The sequence below is a fragment of the Giraffa tippelskirchi genome, chromosome X, assembly GCF_054371585.1.
Source record: "Giraffa tippelskirchi isolate mGirTip1 chromosome X, T2T-mGirTip1v1.2.pri, whole genome shotgun sequence".
Classification (NCBI taxonomy): Eukaryota; Metazoa; Chordata; class Mammalia; order Artiodactyla; family Giraffidae; genus Giraffa; species Giraffa tippelskirchi.
The window spans coordinates 82,889,159-82,907,300 of record NC_137289.1 but is presented as its reverse complement, the minus strand read 5'-3'; the positions used below and the strand labels follow the sequence as shown (position 1 = coordinate 82,907,300).

The 18,142-nt window shown below is 35.1% G+C and overlaps 1 protein-coding gene across 16 annotated transcripts in view; it reads right to left on the bottom strand.

Annotated features, from left to right (window-relative positions):
- ATRX (ATRX chromatin remodeler) overlaps positions 1-18,142 on the bottom strand; it is a 280,028-nt gene that overhangs the window by 168,422 nt on the left and 93,464 nt on the right. For 8 of the 16 annotated variants that reach the window (XM_081563568.1, XM_081563581.1, XM_081563575.1 and 5 more), the window contains 4 exons: positions 8,636-8,691; positions 7,709-7,761; positions 6,703-6,827; positions 3,403-3,516 (listed from right to left, as the gene is read on the bottom strand). In XM_081563568.1, the coding sequence (XP_081419694.1) occupies positions 3,403-3,516; positions 6,703-6,827; positions 7,709-7,761; positions 8,636-8,691 (348 nt within the window). The remainder of the gene's footprint in view (positions 1-3,402; positions 3,517-6,702; positions 6,828-7,708; positions 7,762-8,635; positions 8,692-18,142) is intronic. The other 8 variants (XM_081563572.1, XM_081563582.1, XM_081563576.1 and 5 more) reach the window with 1 other exon arrangement.

Genomic DNA, 18,142 nt, shown 5'->3' with positions numbered 1-18,142 from the left:
AGATTTACAGTATATCTATCTTGGCAGGAAAACCTCAGAATGGCTGGGTTTTGACAGAGCCCCGTGCCATGGTTTCTGCAGAACAACAAATTGAAGATAACCTCACAAGAATAAAGGGAATTTCTGCCTCACCCTCATCTCTAGTTCTGCACAGTGCTTCACAATCTGAACTGAAATTAGAATCAGACAAAGAATCTTTTAAAAACAGGGACAGCCATTCCCATCCCTAACCCACTAAAAGTTTTACAGGTGACTCTGATGTGCAAACAACTCTTATCCAAAAAAGATGGTAGAATATGACTCAAAAGAGGCCAGTGAAAATGCCTGCATTCACTGAAGGAAAAAAAAGGCGGGTAGGGGAATAAGATTTTTTTTAAAAAAGGAAAAAAATTGTCTCTATCCCTAAATAAAAGACAAAACAACACATGTATTTCTCACCTTTTAATTTTCTATTTTGTGTTATTCTTAGTTTCAAGGTCCAAAGCACCAGGGACCGAAGTATTAGCACAAATATTTTTACTTGCAGAAGTTAAAAAAGGTTAACAAAAGTATAAGGGCACCATCACACTCTATAAAGCTGCTTATATTGTATTTTAAATCATACAATCCTAGATTAGTATTTGATTGTGAGTATTCATATATTCTGTACTTTAAACACAAATAAATATACAGTGTGTTTTTTCATATCAAATAATGATTACATTCATGTAAGCTAACAAGGTAATGAAAAGCTAGAGTCTGAATGTTCATCCAATGTTAGATAACATTTATTAAGCATCTTCTTTATGCTTTTGCACATATATCACTCAAGAATTTTAAAAAGCTAGGTGATCCAATGGAGAATTTTCCCCAAATGTGCATAAAGAATCATAAAGGATATTCACTGCAGTACTAACTAGCAAATGGGAAAATTTTGAAAACAAACAATTAGAAATAATTTCACATTTAGGAAATGGATAGTGATTTACTTATATAACTGAATTCTATAGAACAGTGAAAAGTAAAAAACCAGATTATACATTTACTGATATGACTACATTTCAAAATCAAAATTGAATAAAAAATGTTGCAAAAGGATATCTACAGGATACTACTTTGTATATTTTTAAATGAAAAACAAATACTTTTGGAGCAAAATTAGGTAAAAAAAATATAAAAACATGCATGGAAACAGCACATATGCACACAAACTTCAAATAATCACAACCTGAAGTGCGAAAGAAAGAGGAAATAGGAATAAACCAATACTTTATTTAAATGAGATCTGAAGCAAATATTGTAAACTGGGTAAGTGGCACTTTACTAGACATACGTGTTTCTATGCATGTATGTTTTATTTTTTTAGTTAATAACGGTTATCATACAGCATATAAATGGAAAAGAGGCATTTTCATTTCTGACCTCAATACATTTTATCAATCTTAAAGAGAGACTTATTCTGTCATATAGAAAAATTAAATGTAAAATATGTTTTCTAACGACTAAACTAGGGAAAGGATGTCAAAATCGGCTATGGTATTTAAAAAAACAATGGCTCCTTAAATGGTCAATATCTTTGTGTTTAATTTTGTTTCAAATCATTATAAGACTATTTTATGTATAAAGTTTACCTTCTTGACAGTTTCCTAAATCAGACTTCAATTTTAGAACTAACTTTCCTAGGAAGTTTGAATATTAACTAACAGTTCAGTACCTCGGATCACTAGTTCATTCATACATGTGTATATAGGTAAACACAGATAAATCCTGTGTGATTTCAGACAGCTTAAAGATGTAGCAAATTATTAAGACAAAAATTAACAAGAAAGATTTAGCTATCATATGGCTATAAACACACATATTCCCTCGAGCACAATATAAACATCCTTACACAGAACACTCAATAAAATGTTCCAGAGACATATCAGCTCAGACCAAATACCAGCAGCATAGTAAATTAGCACTAAAAACACCCTCCCCAATAATTGTAGCTCTTTTTTATTCTCCTTTTAGCCATTATCCATACCTGAGGCACTGACTACTCCAGAGTCCCTCCCCAAAAGACACCACTAGATATTAATTTTGACACAATGCAGTATACTTAGTTATCTGTCTTCCTAGAGGATCCATAATCAGAAATAAGAAGAAAGAAAACTCTTACTTCCGGCCTTATCATCATCTTCCACTTGCTGATTCTCTTATTTTAAAGACTACTACTTAGCTTTAGTGAGCTCTGTTGCTGCAATGGCAGTTTCCGAACTATGAATTAGTCTCAAAAAAATCTTCCTTATGCTTGAAAGGAGTAGACCACCCCCTTGTGGACAAAAGACTAAACTACATTTTCTTGATCTCTAAACCTAATGAATTAAATCTGAAAATTTACATATATATATATTTATACACACATCTAATACAATATACTATTGTACAAATACAGATACATTTTACTGGCACCACCAAGATATCATATAGCACTGGAATTAAAATCTACACAAAATTTCAGCAAGATAAGAACTATTCTATAATTTCACAATTAAAATGATAAATATTAAACAGACACGCTTCCATTACACTTCTATTTAGAAATTTAGTGTCATTTCTATCTTTTAGAGATTCATTCTATTGTAACAAATTCTGGCTCTGTTAATCTGCCCAAAAAATATATACAGGCACTACTTTAAATTCACACACAAACAAGTAGGACACAAACTTCACTGTTGTGAATTTTTAAATGAATCTTCCTCATGCTCACTTTCTACAGAAGACTAGCCAATGGTTGTGTGTATAAATGAGGGTGGACAGACAAAGGAAGAGGTGACTGAGACAGATGAAGGGAAGGTTCCTAGCTCTAGCTCCCTTCTCCTTCCTATTCATATCTACACTGATATCCTTAGACCAACAGATGTCGAACTTTAATGCACATAAAAAACTGGAGCAGGGTCTTGACATCATCCCCAGAAATTCTAAATTGTCATGAGTAGAGTCAATGGAATTGCATTTTTAATATAAGCACCCGAGGTGACACTAATGCAGATGTCCATCACTCTCTGAAACAATGTTTTAGATATGTATAAAGTTATCTGAAGGCCACGTGCAAGACTTTGTCCAAATCTAAAATTCTTTCAGGTGAGAGGGAACACATGGTATTCTGGCATATAAGCATTACAGAACTAACATGTGTAAGAAGGAAATACTAAGCTTCTTGAGATAACTTAATAGCCACTGAAGGCAAAGGTATTTTAATAAATGGTGTTTAACCTTTTCTGCTTCAGAGCTCAGAAAGAAACAGAAGTTATTTTTAAGTAGTGCTTTTAAAAAACAACGGGCAGAAAAGTGGAGGTATTTTTAGTAAGCACATCAGATTTTCCAATATGGTCATAAACAGCAATTTAAACTCATGTTTTCATTTTCACTTGTATTTACCTCCGCGTTTTTTGAGATTTTCAGTTTTCATTTTACTTCTGCTTCTAAATTCAGGCCCTTTAAAATCATCTTTGTCTTCATTCAGCACTGGCTCTGGTTGTACAATCACTGTACCTAGAATGATTTCATTTAAAAAACCATTACACATATTAAATGTGCAAGTGAAGTACAAGACTCCAGATAAAGCCAACATTGCTGGAACATAGTTTTGTTTCTTTCAAGCTTTCAATATTTATATAAGGACCTCTCAGGAATAAATAAAACAGGGAAATAGTAAAAGGGCCAGGTGTCAACAATCAAATTACTTGTTTGAATATAGTTCATAAAAAAATAGTGGGGGGGGAAGTATTATGAACTGATTTGTAACAGAAATGTGTGAATAAAGTTAAAAAGCCTTAGCCCAGTTCTGAATTTTTATACTGCCTATCACAAAAGCTTTTTTGACTATGAACATCTACGCTAAGTTCCACAGTTTAAAAAATAAAAGGATCAGAAAAGAAAGCTTTAAAGACATCCTATTCTTCTCATAAGCCAAACCATAAAGGCAGCAAAATATTCTTAAGTGTTGTTTTATATTCTGCTATTACTGCTGTACTATTCTGCACCATTTCCTAAATAGTTAAGTCAAAGTTTCAGTACCCTGAAAGCCCTTAAAGAGTTTTAAACAAATATTGCCTTAGGTATTAAGCTCAAGTGCTATAACAATAAATTGCAGAATGAAATCAATTGTTGGTCCCTATGGAATCTTTTAGAAAGAATATACTCTCTTAGCTATAAAACATGTGAACTGAGGAGAGAGGTTGCTAATTTTTCATTTTAATCTGTCGAGAGCAAATAAAGCAGAGGCATGGTAAAAAGGGTCCAGGTCTCACTTTACCTATATTGCTGGGCTTAGTAATTAGGCATTGTTGTTGTTTAGTCGCTAAGTCGTGTCTGACTCTTTTGTGACCCCAAGGACTGTAGCCCACCAGGCCCCTCTGTCCATGGGATTTCCCAGGCAAGAATACTGGAGTGAGTTGCCATCTTCTTCTCCAGGCGATCTTCCCGATCCAGGGATTGAACCCACTTCTCCTGCATTGGCAGGCAGATTCTTTACCACTGAGCCACCAGAAAAGCCCAACTGGGCATTACTGACAACAATTAAGAAAGTATAGTCGTCCCTCAGTATCCATGGGGGATCTGTTCCAGGACCCCATGGATACCAAAATCCGTGGACGCTCAAGTCCTTTATATAAAATAGCATCATAGTATTTGCCTATACCCTATGCACATCTTCTGTATACTTTAAATAATCTCTAGATTACTTACAATACCCAACACAATGTTAACCCTATATAAACAGTTGCCAAATGAGAAACGCAAGTTTTGCTTTTTGGAACTTCCCAGAATTTTTTCCCCAAATATTTCTGATCTGAGGTTGGTTGAATCTGCAGAGGCAGAACCCACGGATATGGAGGGTGAACTGTAAAACCTGGTAGTTGTCAGGGGCTGTTTCCCTGAAACATAGGTCTATGTTAGTCAGCAGTGAGGTTTAACCGAGGTTAAATGAATTTCTGAGTCTCTGAAAAAACGGAGGGAAACAGGGCACAAAGGATTGAGTTTTTTACAAGCTGGTAAATATAAGTAATTTCCACACACACAAAAAAAAACCTTTATTCACAACAACCATTTCACATATATACTCTCAGAGAAGCCCCAGCATTTGAAAAAAGCTAAAGATTTACAGATAACACCCCCCCTCACACACACACACACACCGAAAAAAAAAAAAAAACAGATTTCTTTCTGAAGATTCTTCTCTAAATGAAAGCAAAGCAGCAGAGTGGAAAGAGCACTCACTAGCTTTGGATTCAGGCAGACCTGGGTTCAAATCTTAGCTTCTCAATTTAAAGCTGAAAAAGTTCCTTGAGCTCTGAATCTGTTCCTTCATCTCTACAAGTAGAAACAATAACTACCTTACAGCATTGCTTTGAGAATTAAATGAGTTAATTTTTTAAGAGTCCAGTACTTATACATACTCAGTATTATAACAATAGTGATAATCAACCAAATTTGACCTTATGAAACAGGTCTATTTTGGTTTGGTGGAAGAGAATTACCCTTCGTTCAGGTTAGTAACATCCCATACAAACTTTCTTCCATAATATCACTAAAAGAAAGATTGGAACTCCTAGTTCTTAGCTCACCCAGTGGCCATCATAAGGACTTCCAGTAACAACCACTGAGAACGTAATAATCCAAAGTGAATCACTACCTATGAAACTCAGACTGCCATATTAGCTGTTTCTGCCTTAGGCCACCAAAACCATTACATAAAATGATTTTCAAAGCCAAGTAAATGGTAGGCCCATCAACTTTTCTTCTTTTGTCTTCCTCTCATTCATTTATTTTCCTCATTCATTTCTTATTTATTGTAACTCCTAATTTTTCCTAGTCAAGAAATGTTATTATCCTCCTACTCATCATTTTTTTAAACTTCCATAATCAAAATATGTGTCACATAAACATAAGTAGAGACAGAGAATAAAGTAGTAAACATTGCTGTAAATGATCAGTGATAACAAATCTGAAAAATCTAAGAGCCTTGAACCTATTATTCAATAAAGAAACAAATCAAAACTTTTGATTCTGAAACACCATGAAATTACCAAGACCCATGTCATTCTCTCATCATGTAATCATGCTGCTCTTAGACTTGAGCTATGAAAAGTCCAAGATTTTCATTTGGCTTCTCCCCTATCCACCCCTGCTCTGGCCCCAATCTAATCAATGCAACTTTTATGACTGGAAATATAACAGTTGAGAGGCAATGTGACAAGGTATTTTAAAAAGGATAATTACAAGAAATATACCTAAATCAAATTTAACAGGTAACTTCATTTTGAATCTGAGGGAATTTAAGAATGCAGTAAGAATAAATTAGCCTTTAAATGTTTTAAGACGTTTTCAGAGCATTCATTATGTTTTTCTGTAAAGCAAGCACATTAAAATTCACTGAACCAAAACTTAACATACTAAACATTTAAACCAACTTCCATATTCAAGTATAATTTGGAAACTAAAAGCCAATGGAAAGAGAAGATAAGTTTTCTTTTCAAACCTGACTATATATTCTAAATATTTAACCTCAGTAACACACATTATCATTACCATACTAACACATTTCCAAACCATTGCTACTAAAATGTCAGGTTTGGTCCTTGACACACAGCTTACAATAATCAATTTCTAATTTTATAGTAATGACATTTAAAGATATTTTTCAACTTTAACTTCATATGAAAAATTAATACACTTTACCTTTTGGCAAGCTTTGCATAGTAATATCATTTTCTGAATTTTCATTAGAAGCATCTTCATTTATAGTTTCATCCAAAGGTTTTTCATCATCAGATTCTACATACTTTGTTACAATTGAAGGTTTCCTATGAAAAAATTAAGTCCATACAATTACAGACATTTCTGACAATTGAAAAACACCCAAATAAAATAAATAACATGTTTAGATTAAGCAGTGGCTCTTAACCAGAGATACATATCAGAATCACCTAGGAAAGCATACATCTCTATACCACATTACAATTTAGTAGGTCTTGAGCAGGACCAAGGTGTGTGCATTCTAAAAAAGTTAAGAGTATTTAGAGGGGAAATCCTATTTAAGAATCACTACTTTAGGGAATAAGTTAATAACAAGCAAACTGTGATTATTAAAAGACATTTATTTCCACTAGTTTTAAAAAAAAACCTAAGTCCAATAGAATAAACTACAAACTTCTAATAAAAACTATATTTCATAGTATATTACACATTACATTATGCTTGAAAGTAATTTCAGTCTTTATGTACAATTCACTTTGACAATTTAACACAGATAAGTATTTTAACCACTCTTTGATCTTCTTATAACTTCCTTATAACAATTACGGCTACCATTTCCCATCCTAGGCAATTTCGTATAACCCTAAAAAACTCATATTGCCTCATGAGACATTCAACATTTCATTTTCCCTTTTGCCCTTTTTTTTAAACCACATATATTATCTGAAAGACATTACCTATATACTGCCCGGGCCACAATAAATAAATCCTCCCCTGGGAAAATTTTAGTTAAAATTAAAAGTCAAGTTATAGATACAAAAGGATTCACTACATTACACTTCCCTTTATAAAATACATATGCTTGTGTAAAACAGTTAACTTAGAACAAGAGTGCTTAAAGTTTAGGAAAAAACAGATTATTCTAATAAAAAGGAAATAAAACAACCTGAAAAAGAAAGTAACTTTTTTCCCTTCAGTATCAACCAACCTCTTTGATCGTGATGATCCTGACGATTTGGATTTTTCTGCAGAGCTAGCTCCCTAAATGTAAGAAATAAGTACAAAAAAATGAGTAAAACTCTGAGAAACATCCCTACAATTATTTCCCTATACCAACATCTATAAAATAATGGTAGAATAGGACATAATTTGTATGCCTAAAACATTTTTCTAAAAGGAACATCAATAACTAACTCTCATTTACTCTAAAGGTTTCCTTGATTTAAGACTATCTCTTTTTGTTAAATTATTACTGTTGAATTTTGAGGAATAGAAGATGATACACTGCCGTACCATGATTTTGGCCTATGCAAACAAAGACAAAACAAAGATGTAGAGGTAACCAGATCGCAATAGACAGTTTTAACAATCTAAAAATGTGTCATTTTATCTGTCCTAATATATGGCACAGAGTACCATCTACAATTTTCTCAGAGATACTAAATTCACCTCCATTTTCCCAATAGAATCAGTATATATTATTGGATTCAATTTTTCACACTGGGTAGAAAGATTCCTAAAACACAGTGTAGGCTGGTGTTATCAGGTGAAGGACCTCAGGATGGGTTCTGAAAATAATGCAGAAGGGATTCTGAATATCCATCTCAGAACCATAAGCTTATGCCCATAACAACCACCTTGAGCATCACTGTTACAATATAATAACATTCAAATACCTGTTAACTAGCCTTCAGTAGTCTGACTTTAGGTGAAGCAAACCACAGCACTAACAAAAACAGTGAACACCATCAAAAAGTGAACAATTACTGAAAATAAAGTTATCATAATGCTACTTGGTTATAACAGTAAATTCAAACACATACATATATTAAATGAAAAGCAAACTGAAGACACCTACTCTAGTTGCATAGTAGTATATAATAAATATCTTTTAAATGCTCCAAGTTATTCTTACCTCTTCCCTGCTGATTTCCATCATATCAGAGTTATTGCTAGACCCACTGACTTTATCTTAAAAGACAAGAAATAAAAACATTATTTATTTCTTTGGTGCAATATAAACAGAACACCAATATGTACAATTCTGTGAACCCATTTATCAATCTATGTTGCATGGCAGTAGTGGTAACAATTCACTCACATTAAAATATAAGAGTTTTCTATCAACTATACTCCAGTAAAAATATTTTTAATAGACTGCTTTGGTTAAAAAACGTTTTATGACTATAATCATCTTTTGACAAACCAATCCCTTTTTAAAAGGCATTTCTGAAAGGAACAGTTTGTAATCAAAACATTTCCTATTGCAATCTTTTAAAGTTTTTCTCTTCAAAGAAAATTGAAGTTCTATCTTGTACTAAAAATAAAATCACACTATTAATGGCACTGAGTGGGCCAACAAGTTCATTCAGGTTTTCCCATAACATCTTCTAGAAAAACCCAAATGAACATTTTGGCAAAAACAATATATTTTCCTTTATCAGTAAAGACTTCAGTAGATTAAACATAGAGATAGCAGAGGGAAGGAAATAATAAAGATTAGAACAAAAATTAGTGAAACAGGGAAAAGAAAAACAATAGAGGGAAATCAATGAAATCAAAATAAGTTCTTTAAAAAGATGAGAAAAATTGGAGAAAAAAAAAACTGAGGCTACAGGGACCAAAAAAAAAAAGGACACAAGATGAGAAGTTCAAGAGGAGATGTTACTAACTACCTTAAAGAAATTAAAAGATTATAAACGAATATCATGAACAATTGTATGCCAAAAAATTAGATAACCTAAATGAAATGGACAAATTTTTAAACACACATAAACTACTCACAAGAATAAATAAACAACATGAACAGATCTGTAACTAAAAAGACTGAATTAGTAGTCAAAAATCTACCCACAAAGAAATGCAAAGGTCCAGATGGTTTAACCACCAAATTACACCAAACATTCAAAAAAAAAAAAAAAAAGAAAGAACACCATTTTTTCATAAAGTCTTCTAATAAAAATGGAGGAAATACACCCCACCTCATTCAATAAGACCAGTATCATATAAAACCAGAAAAGATACCATAAAAAGAGAAATCTGCAGACCAATACCACTTATGAATACAAATGCAGAAGTCGTTAATAAAATACTAGCAAACTTCAAAAGAAAAAGACATGTCTTTCTGCTACAGACTGAGAGAAAATACTTGCAAAAGATATATCTAATGAAGAATTATTATCTAAAATAAATTTTAAAAACTCAAAACTCAACAACAATAAACTAAATAACATGATCAAAAACAGGGAAAAGATGTGAAGACATTTTACGAAAGAACATACAGATCACTGTATCTAACAAGGATCTCATTCAAATACGAAGGAGAAATCAAAAGCTTTACAAACAAGCAAAAGCTGAGAAAATTCAGCACCACCAAATCAGCTCTCCAACAAATGCTAAAGGATCTTCTCTAGACAGGAAACACAGAAAGGGTGTATAATCTCAAACCCAAAACAATAAAGTAAATGGCAACAGGATCATACTTATGAATAACTACCTTAAATATAAATGGGCTGAATGCCCCAACCAAAAGACAAAGACTGGTTGAATGGATACAAAAACAAGACCCCTATCTATATGCTGGCTACAAGAGACCCACCTCAAAACAAGGGACACATACAGATTGAAAGTGAAGGGCTGGAAAAAGATATTTCATGCAAATACAGACCAAAAGAAAGCAGCAGTAGCAGTACTCATCAGATAAAACAGACGTTAAAACAAAGGCGGTGGAAAGAGACAAAGATGGACACTACATAATGATCAAAGGATCAATCCAAGAAGAAGGTATAACAATTATAAACATATACGCACCCAACATAGGAGCACCACAATATGTAAGGCAAATGCTAACAAGTATGAAAGGGGAAATTAACAATAACACAATAATAGTGGGAGACTTCAATACCCTACTCACACCTATGCATAGATCAAGTCAACAGAAAATTAACAAGGAAACACAAACTTTAAATGATACAATAGACCAGTTAGACCTAATTGATATCTATAGGACACTTCACCTCAAAACAATGAATTTCACCTTTTTCTCAAGCGAACACGGAACGTTCCCCAGAATACATCACATCCTGGGCCATAAATCTAGTCTTGGTAAATTCAAAAAAACTAAAATCATTCCAAGCATCTTTTCTGACCACAATGCAGTAAGATTAGATGTCAATTACAGCAGAAAAACTTTTAAAAACTCCAACATATGGAGGCTGAACAACACATGGCTGAATAATCAACAAATCACAGAAGAAATCAAAAAAGAAATCAAAATATGCATAGAAACGAATGAAAATGAAAACACAACAACCCAAAACCTATGGGACACTGTAAAAGCAGTGCTAAAGGGAAGATTCATAGCAATACAGGCTCACCTCAAGAAACAAGAATAAAGCCAAATAAATAACCTAACTCTACACATAAAGAAACTAGAAAAGGAAGAAATGAAGAACCCCAGGGTTAGTAGAAGGAAAGAAATCTTAAAAATTAGGGCAGACATAAATGCAAAAGAAACAAAAGAGACCATAGCAAAAATCAACAAAGCCAAAAGCTGGTTCTTTGAGAAGATAAATAAAATTGACAAGCCATTAGCCAGACTCATCAAGAAACAAAGGGAGAAGAATCAAATCCACAAGATTAGAAAGGAAAACGGAGAGATCACAACAGACAACACAGAAATACAAAGGATCATAAGAGACTACTACCAACAGCTATATGCCAATAAAATGGACAACTTGGGAGAAATGGATAAATTCTTAGAAAAGTATGACTTCCCAAAACTGAACCAGGAAGAAACAGAAAATCTCAACAGACCCATCACAAGCACAGAAATTGAAAAGGTAATCAGAAATCTTCCAGCAAACAAAAGCTCAGGACCAGATGGATTCACAGCTGAATTCTACCAAAAATTTAGAGAAGACCTAACACCTATCCTACTCAAACTCTTCCAGAAAATTGCAGAGGAAGGTGAACTTCCAAACTCATTCTATGAGGCCACCATCACCCTAATACCAAAACCTAAGAAAGATGCCACAAAAAAAGAAAACTACAGGCCAATATCACTGATGAACATAGATGCAAAAATCCTGAACAAAATCCTAGCAAACAGAATCCAACAACATAATAAAAAGATCATACATCATGACCAAGTGGGCTTTACCCCAGAGATGCAAGGATTCTTCAACATCCGCAACTCAATCAATGTAATACACCACATAAACAAATTGAAAAATAAAAACCATATGATTATTTCAATAGATGCAGAGAAAGCCTTTGACAAAATTCAACATCAATTTATGTTAAAAACCCTTCAAAAAGCAGAAATAGAAGGAACATACCTCAACATAATAAAAGCAATATATGACAAACCCATGGCAAACATTATCCTAAATGGTGAAAAACTGAAAGCATTTCCCCTAAAATCAGGAGCAAGACAAAGGTGCCCACTCTCACCACTACTATTCAACATAGTTTTGGAAGTTTGGCCACAGCAATCAGAGCAGAAAAAGAAAGAAAAGGAATCCAGATAGGAAAAGAAGAAGTAAAACTCTCACTGTTTGCAAATGACATGATCCTCTACATAGAAAATCCTAAAGACTCCAACAGAAAATTGCTAGAGCTAATCAACGAATATAGTAAAATTGCAGGATATAAAATTAACACGCAGAAATCCCTTGCATTCCTAAACACTAACAATGAGAAAACAGAAAGAGAAATTAAGGAAACAATTCCATTCACCAATGCAATGAAAAGAATAAAATACTTAGGAATATATCTACCTAAAGAAAGAAAAGACCTATATATAGAAAACTATAAAACACTGGTGAAAGAAATCAAAGAGGACACAAACAGATTGAGAAATATACCATGTCCATGGATCAGAAGAATCAATATAGTGAAAATGAGGATACCACCCAAAACAATCTGTAGATTCAATGCAATCCCTATCAAGCTTCCAACAATATTCTTCACAGAACTAGAACAAATAATTTCACAATTTGTATGGAAATACAAAAAACCTCGAATAGCCAAAGCAATATTGAGAAAGAAGAATGAAACTGGAGGAATCAACCTGCCTGACTTCAGGCTATACTACAAAGCCAAAGTCATCAAGACAGTATGGTACTGGCACAAGGACAGAAATATAGATCAATAGAACAAAATAGTAAGCCCAGAGATAAATCCACACAACTATGGACACCTTATCTTTGATAAAGGAGGTAAGAATATACAATGGAGAACAGACAATCTTTATCAAGTGGTGCTGGGAAAACTGGTCAACAACTTGTACAAGAATAAACTAGAACACTTTCTAACACCATACACAAAATAAACTCAAAATGGATTACAGATCTAAATGTAAGACCAGAAACTATAAAACTCCTAGAGGAAAACATAGGCAAAACACTCTCCGACATAAACCACAGCAGGATCCTCTACGACCCACCTCCCAGAATATTGGAAATAAAAGCAAAAATAAACAAATGGGACGAAATAAAACTTAAGAACTTTTGCACAACAAAGGAAACTCTAAGCAAGGTGAAAAGACAGCCTTCGAAATGGGAGAAAATAATATCAAACGAAGCAACGGAGAAGGAATTAATCTCAAAAATATACAATCAACTCCTGCAGTTCAATTTCAGAAAAATAAATGACCCAATCAAAACGTGGGCCAAAGAACTAAACAGACACTTCTCCAAAGAAGACATACAGATGGCTAATAAACACATGAAAAGATGATCAACATCACTCATTATCAGAGAAATGCAAATCAAAACCACAATGAGGTACCATTTCACGCCCGGCAGAATGGCTGCGATCCAAGAGATTACAAGCAATAAACGTTGGAGAGGGTGTGGAGAAAAGGGAACCCTCCTACACTGTTGGTGGAAATGCAAACTACTACAGCCACTATGGAGAACAGTGTGGAGATTCCTCTAAAAACTGGAAATAGAACTGCCAAATGACCCAGCAATCCCACTGCTGGGCATACACACCGAGGAAACCAGAATTGAAAGAGACACGTGTACCCCAATGTTCATCACAGCACTGTTTATAATAGCCAGGACATGGAAGTAGCCTAGATGCTCATCAGTAGACGAATGGATAAGGAAGCTGTGGTGCATATACACAATGGAATATTACTCAGCCATTAAAAAGAATACATTCGAATGAGTTCTAACGAGGTGGATGAAACTGGAGTCTCTTATACAGAGTGAAGTAAGCCAGAAGGAAAAACACCAATACAGTATACTAACACATATATATGGTATTTAGTCAATCAGTAAAGATAACCCTGTATGCGAGATATCAAGAGACACAGATAAACAGAACAGCATTACGGACTCTATGGGAGAGGGTGAGGGCAGGATGATATGGGAGAATGGCATTGAAGCATGTAAATCATCGTATGTGAAACGAATCGCCAGTCCAGGTTACACGCAGGGTGCTCGGGGCTGCTACAGTGGGATGACCCGGAAGGATGGAATGGGGAGGGAGGGGGAAGGGGTGTTCTGGGAGGGGAAAACATGTACACCCATGGTGGATTCATGTCAATGTATGGCAAAACAAATACAATATTGTAAAGTTAAAAAATAGAAAATAAATTAAAAAAAAAAAAGCCATACACATGGACAGTAAGAAATAAACATGACCCTATTTGCAGACAACCAGATTAGGTAGAAAATTTCAATAAATCTGAAAGATGAAAAATAAGCTACCTAGAGCAAGTACACAGACTAAAAGGTCAACATAAAAAACGTAACTGAAGTATTGCAATGAACAATTAGAACCTGAAATATAAAAGGCACGGAATTTAAAATAGCACCCCCAAAATGAAGTAATTTGGCAAAAATGTAACAAATTTGTATATGGCTAACAACAAAATCACCACAACAAAAACTATACAGCACTGGGCCAAGTGAGAGTTTCTGTCAACACTTTTTTCTCTATTGTTAAGCATTCCTCTTCTTTACATGTATTTGATTGATAACTATACAAATTAATTGTGGAAAGGATCTGAAGAGCAAGTGTTCTGTACGCTTTTTATTTTTCAATGTTTTCTCTTCTCAGATTGGATAATTCATCAACTTCACTGACACGACTACAGTTATCTCTAATCTCCAGTTAAGTACAATCATTTGTTATTCAGAAATTACATTTTTCAGTTCTAGAATTTCAAATTGGTCCTTTTTTACATTTTCGATGTTTGTACTGAGATTTTCTACCTGCAAACTCTTCACAAAAGTATTAACTTTATTATATTGAAGCACAGTTGCAATACCTGCTTTAATATACTTGTTTGCTAATTTCAAATTTTAAGACGTGTGGAATGTCTCTATTTATTGCCTTTCATTTTGAGCATGGGTCACAGTTTCCTCTTTATATCTCACCAGTATTTCAGATTAGATACTAGACATTTTTTAAGATATAGTGAAAAAACTGCATGCCATTCTAGTTGATCATTCTGTTGATAGCAGATAATTAACTCAGCTGATATCAAACCCCAAAATATAAATAATATACCCTCTGGTGTAAGCAACTGAAAGCTTTGTTCTCTTCTTTTAGCCTTAACTGGACTGCATGTGTAATGCAACCAGATATGATAACCATTTTTGCAAGTCCTGGAGCTCCCAAGCTGTAGCTCTCTTCTAAGTGGGATGTCCTTCTCCACTTTACAAAACCTACTCAGTCAGTTCAGTTGCTCAGTCGAGTCCGACTCTTTGTGACCCCATGAATCGCAGCAAGCCAGGCCTCCTTGTCCATCACCAACTCCTGGAGTTTACCCAAACTCATGTTCATCGAGTCAGTGATGCCATCAAGCCATCTCATCCTCTATCGTCCCCTTCTCCTCCTGCCCCCAACCCTTCCCAGCATCAGGGTCTTTTCCAATGAGTCAACTCTTCACATGAGGTGGCCAAACTATTGGATTTTCAGCTTCAACATCAGTCCTTCCAATGAACACCCAGGACTGATCTAACTTAGGATGGACTGGTTGGATCTCCTTGCAGTCCAAGGGACTCTTAACACCACAGTTCAAAAGCATCAATTCTTGGGTGCTCAGCTTTCTTCAAAATCCAACTCTCACATCCATACATGACTATTGGAAAAACCATAGCCTTGACTAGATGGACCTTTGTTGGCAAAGCAATGTCTCTGCTTTTTAGTATGCTACCTAGGTTGTCCATAACTTTCCTTCCAAGGAGTAAGCGTCTTTTAATTTCAGAGCTGCAATCACCATCTACAGGTATATTGGAGCCCAGAAAAATAAAGTCTGACACTGTTTCCACTGTTTCCCCATCTATTTGCCATGAAGTGGTGGGACCAGATGCCACGATCTTAGTTTTCTGAATATTCAGCTTTAAGCCAAATTTTTCACTCTCCTCTTTCACTTTCATCAAGAGGCTTTTTAGTTTCTCTTCACTTTCTGCCATAAGGGTGGTGTCATCTGCATATCTGAGGTTATTGATATTTCTCCCAGCAATCTTGATTCCAGTTTGTGCTTCTTACACCCCAGCGTTTCTCATGATGTACTCTGCATATAAGTTAAATAAGCAGGGTGACAATATACAGCCTTGACGTACTCCTTTTCCTATTTGGAACCAGTCTGTTATTCCATGTCCAGTTCTAACTGTTGCTTCCCGACCTGCATACAGGTTTCTCAGGAGACAGGTCAGATGGTCTGGTATTCCCATCTCTTTCAGAATTTTCCACAGTTTACTGTGATCCACACAGTCAAAGGCTTTGGCATAGTCAATAAAGCAGAAATTGATCCTTTTCTGGTATTCTCTTGCTTTTTTGATGATCCAGTGGATGTTGGAAATTTGATCTCTGGTTCCTCTGCCTTTTCTAAAACCAGCTTGAACATCTGGAAGTTCACGGTTCACGTTTTGCTGAAGCCTGGCTTGGAGAATTTTGAGCATTACTTTACTAGCGTTTGAGATGAGTGCAATCGTGAGGTAGTTTGAGCATTATTTGGCATTCCTTTTCTTTGGGATTGGAATGAAAACTGACCTTTTCCAGTCCTGTGGCCACTGCTGAGTTTTCCAACTTTGCTGACATATTGAGTGCAGCACTTTCACAGCATCATCTTTCAGGATTTGAAATAGCTCAACTGGAATTCCAACACCTCCACGAGCTTTGTTTGTAGTGATGCTTCCTAAGGCACACTTGACTTCACATTCCAGGATGTCTGGCTCTAGGTGAGTGATCACACCATCGTGATTCTCTGGGTCGTGAAGATCTTTTTTGTACAGTTCTTCTATGTATTCTTGCCACCTCTTCTTAATATCTTCTGCTTCTGTTAGGTCCATACCATTTCTGTCCTTCATTGAGCCCTTCTTTGCATGAAACGTTCCCTTGGTATCTCTAATTTTCGTGAGGAAATCTCTAGTCTTTACCATTCTCTTGTTTTCCTCTATTTCTTTGCATTGATTGCTGAGGAAGGCTTTTTTATCTCTCCTTCCTATTCTTTGGAACTCTGCATTCAAATGGGTATATCTTTCCTTTTCTCCTTTGCTTTTCAGTTCTTTTCTTTTCACAGCTCTTTGTAAGGCCTCCTCAGACAGCCATTTTGCTTTGTTGCATTTCTTTTTCCATTGGGATGGTCTTGATCCCTGTCTCCTGTACAATGTCATGAACCTCCATCCATAGTTCATCAGGCACTCTGTCTATCAGATCTAGTTCCTTGAATCTATTTCTCACTTCCACTGTACAATCATAAGGGATTTGATTTACGTCATACCTGAATGGTCTAGTGGTTTTCCCTACTTTCTTCCATTAAGTCTGAATTTGGCAATAAGGAGTTCATGATCTGAGCCACAGTCAGCTCCCGGTCTTGCTTTTGCTGACTGTATAGAGCTTCTCCATCTTTGGCTGAAAAGAATATAATCAATCTGATTTCAGTGTGGACCATCTGGTAATGTCCATGTGTAGAGTCTTCTCTACTGTTGTTGGAATAGGGTGTTTGCTATGACACTGCATTCTCTTGGCAAACTCTATTAGCCTTTGCCCTGCTTCATTCTGTACTCCAAGGCCAAATTTGCCTGTTACGCCAGGTGTTTCTTGACTTCCTACTTTTGCATTCCAGTCCCCTATAACGAAAAGGACATCTTTTTTGGGTATTAGTTCTAAAAGGTCTTGTAGGTCTTCATAAAACCATTCAACTTCAGCTTCTTCAGCGTTACTGGTTGGGGCATAGGCTTGGATAACCGTGATATTTAATGGTTTGCCTTGGAAACGAACAGAGATCATTCTGGGGTGTCTTAAATTCCATTATGCCTCATCAAGAATGCAGATTTCTATCCAATTCTTTCATTTTGACATAAAATTGACAGTGTATTCCTCTTAGGTGAACAACATAGTGATTCAATATTTTATACATTACAAAATGATCACCACTACAAGGGTAGATCTGTCACCA